Raw genomic sequence first — 3,661 nt, 5'->3', positions numbered from 1 at the left:
GCACAAGTTTGATGTCATTTGTTTTCTTGTTCTGCTGATATATGAGTCATTAAAATATGATTTATAATTATTATTTGACTTCTTATTCTTCTTCCCTACAAAATTTCGTCCCGCTTCTCCTCCCGCAACTTTTGTCGCACATACACGAGACCTACAAAAAAACATGCGGAATTATGTCGAATGGTATTTCTATTTATTTTATATGAATTTCGTTGAACGGTTTGCGAACAAATCGCGATAAAACGGCCGAAAACGTACAATGTTACTCTTTTGAGCGAGAGGCTGAAAATGACTGTTTTGAGACCCTTTTTTCTTCACTCAAACTGCTCTCAAATCCACAAATGGAGGCTGTCAGAAATGATTTTTGGATAAAAACGAAGTAGTTTCTTTCGCAGACATGTCACTCTCAAATCTCTCGGACCTCTACTTCTATCCGCCACGAAAAATCGAGGAATCTTTTTCAAAATCTTCTCCATTGGCTCTAATGTTAATTTTGATCGAAATTTCTGGAAAGAGCAAAACAGGAAAAAAATTCTAAATCGCTCCCACGGCCCCATTTCTTAACTCTCACCAATAAAAATAAAGATATCTGGTTGTTCTTTAAAGTCTTGGGATTCTCAAAATGTTTTCATTTTACAGATAGGACTTATAGTTTTTGAGTAACAAGCATTTGTTTGAGGAGAGCGCTAGAGTGAAGAAATATATCTGGCCCATTGAAACCCATGTTAATTCTCAGAGTACATTTTTGGAATGAGAAATACATTTCTAAATTGCTCGCACGGCCTCATTTTTCATATTTATTAGTCCTCTTTGTAACGACTGTTTTCAAAGGTGCTCAATGGATAAAGTGATTACTATTATTAGATATGTCAAGCCCATGTTGCAGTCGACCCTACAAGTCTCTAGACTTTACAAAGAAACACAATATCTACCAACTACTTTTTATACTTCACCTACAAATGTGTGTGTGTGTGTGTCTCCTGTTTCATGCAATGTACTAATTTAGTTAATTAGTTTTTATTGTCCTGAATAAGAGAAATTCCGTGTCACAGCACTGCACATTCCCCTACAAACACATCCCATGAAACAAACAGCAGAGTAACACCTTGTGTAAAATGTAACATGACGTGTAAAAAGTAACACAACGTGTAAAAACAACACAGTACCTGTGTGTGACCAACCAACACAGAAGTATGATAATGTAAGTCTGTGATCAGAGCCAGAACTGCAGTGTCCTCTGAGTATTTGAGGTGGTGGTTGTGTATGAGGAGCTGGCACAGTCATTGGTGTCAAGAAATGATGTCTCCGTCTGTGTCCATGACGTGTCCGACTCCCTCTGCCGCCATTTTTACAGGTTTGAGTTTAAATCGCATTGAGATTAGTTTGTACGAAATATGTTATAATAACTTTTGATATGATGTGTGTGTTGAATTTATATATGGAAATAATATTCTAGCTTAACATGCTACAGCCATGCTAAAGCTAATGCTAATGCTAATGCTAATGATACTGAGGTGGTGCAACCCATGGTGTTAACATAGCACAGGTCAAGTAACTGCAATCCTATTAGCCGGCTCGATGGAATAAAACTGTCATTTTTTTGTGTATTTACCACCCTACATGTTAAAGGACTGTTTCCTGTAGACTTCAAACAGTGAGTGGTTTGACGTGTCAGTCCAGGTCACAAAGACAACTGTAATCCTTTGATGTTACCTTTAGAAACAGGGCAAAGCTGATTAACTCGCCCAAACATATGAAGGAGAAACATTTCTCAGCAGAATCAGACTGAACAACCATTAAGTAGACGACAGCTGCACGAGAATCTTCTTTCTGAAAACGTCCTTAAACCACCACAGACGACGTCAGTAGACAAGTGCTTCACAGCAAATATACTTTACAACAACTCTGTTACACTGGAACACTTGCGTTCACACAATACGATAAGATAAGATAAGATTATCTTTATTGATCAACATCACCAGGGAAATTCACTTCATCCAACATGGAGAGGATCAACTGCTCTGGAGACAAAGTAAGTCTTTAAAAGCAGACGTGTGTAAATGACTAAAATTCATTCAGCTCTGTCTCATTGAATATATCTGAAGTTAGGATGGGACAGTGTTTTTACCTGGTATATGTATATTTGTGTCTTTCAGTCACTTGAACAAATGCTGTCTGAAGGAACTCAGGCCTTCAGCCGAGCCGCCCGCCGAGTCCTCCGTGCCACCGGCCGAGCCGCCCGAGTCCTCCGTGCCACTGGCCGAGCCGCCCAACGAGTCCTCCGTGGAGCCCTCCACCGAGCCCGTCGCTTTGCCCCAACATCAATAGCCAGAGTAGAAAAGTTGGAGAAGGACATCAAAGATCTGAAGATGACGATGAAAGTGATTGTGGAAGAAAAATTCTCCCTGAGCTCCGATCTTCAGCTCCAGCCCCCGGAGAACATGATAGTGGAAAGCGACTGGAAGGTGAAATTTGAAGCTCTGCAGGACCAGCTCACGGAGACAGAGGAGAAGTTGTTTGCTGAGCAGGAAAAAGTGAAATATCTGACCCAGCAGAACACTGAGCTTCAGGTACGTTACATCCGATCATTTTAGATTTGAATTTTATGGATTGTAGGTTTGTTTCATGTTTTGACTTTGAAGAAGAAAATGCTGAAACTTATGTCGTCGCTGTCTTTTCAGGAACTCACCTTGAAGACCGATGAGAACAAGGAGAAAAAGCAGGAGACGAAAGAGAGAGAAGGGACAGAAGAAGAGAAAGAACAAGGAGAAGAAGGAAAGCGATGGGACAGAGAGCAGGACCAACCATCCCCTCGTCCTGACTCCCCCCCTCCCCCCGCTCCCTGTAACACACCATCCAGCAGTGCCTGATGGTGTAAAACAGGGGTCACTAACAGGCGGTCCGAGTCCGGACCCAGAAGCCGTCCCGTACGGACCCGGACCTACAGCCAAAACAGAAGGTTATGATTTAAAACCTGACGGGGCGCTTCTATTTGTAACCGGCGCAGCTTTTGTAGTCTTTACGGTAGTGGTTTAGCGGATGAGGAAACGCACAGACCAATTGCATGCGAGTTAAGCCATCCCACGTGATACCACTCAGCCAATCAAGTCTGTGCATTCCAGGCGGTAAACATTGCGACTCTACAGTGCAGACAGATGAGAGAGTTAGAGGCAAGTTACACATGAAAAGCAAAAGAAAGAAAAAGAAAGATAGCGATACAGGTAGAGAAAACAAAGGGAGAGATACAGACGACTGAGCTGGAGAAAGTTGAGAAACAGAGGAGTGAGACGGAGAAAGGGAGAGAAACAGACAAAAAAAGGGAGTGGGATATAAGAGGGGAAGAAAGTGATTCTAAAACTGTTCAATTGTTAAGATGTGTTGAGATTTATTATCTGTTAAATTAGTTGAGACTTTTGAGTCAAGATGTGAAACAGAAAAAGGGAAATTCAAGCTTTGCTCCCTTTATTTTATTTTTCTGAAGTTAAGCCCTTTATTTGAACATGCACAATTTTCCCATTTTATTTATTTTCTCTTATTTTGAAATGCAGTCCTACTTTTATTTAGTTAATGAGAGAACATTATACATATCTGCAATCATACATATATGTTCAGTTCTTTGTTATGTGACAATAAATATTGTCCAAAAGTTTTTGAATCGTAC

General features: G+C 40.7%; 1 protein-coding gene across 1 annotated transcript; it reads left to right on the top strand.

Annotated features, from left to right (window-relative positions):
* The first annotated feature begins 1,785 nt into the window (after positions 1 to 1,785).
* On the top strand, positions 1,786 to 2,870 carry LOC118105678 (golgin subfamily A member 6-like protein 22). Its single transcript, XM_035153454.2, has 3 exons — positions 1,786 to 2,032; positions 2,157 to 2,570; positions 2,682 to 2,870. Exons 1-3 carry the CDS (start codon positions 2,003 to 2,005, stop codon positions 2,868 to 2,870), a joined length of 633 nt encoding a protein of 210 aa, XP_035009345.2. The 5' UTR covers positions 1,786 to 2,002.
* Positions 2,871 to 3,661: the final 791 nt, after the last annotated feature.

The sequence above is a fragment of the Hippoglossus stenolepis genome, chromosome 4 (assembly GCF_022539355.2).
Source record: "Hippoglossus stenolepis isolate QCI-W04-F060 chromosome 4, HSTE1.2, whole genome shotgun sequence".
Lineage (NCBI taxonomy): Eukaryota > Metazoa > Chordata > Actinopteri > Pleuronectiformes > Pleuronectidae > Hippoglossus > Hippoglossus stenolepis.
The sequence above is the reverse complement of the archived record's forward strand: the minus strand, read 5'-3'. Positions and strand labels throughout refer to the sequence as shown.

Bases quoted from the DNA above. Each gene is read 5' to 3' on its own strand.
- LOC118105678 (XM_035153454.2), top strand. From the start codon at position 2,003: ATGGAGAGGATCAACTGCTCTGGAGACAAA. The intron at 2,033-2,156 runs GTAAGTCTTTAA...TGTGTCTTTCAG, and splicing joins TCAACTGCTCTGGAGACAAA to TCACTTGAACAAATGCTGTC. The intron at 2,571-2,681 runs GTACGTTACATC...CTGTCTTTTCAG, and splicing joins AGCAGAACACTGAGCTTCAG to GAACTCACCTTGAAGACCGA.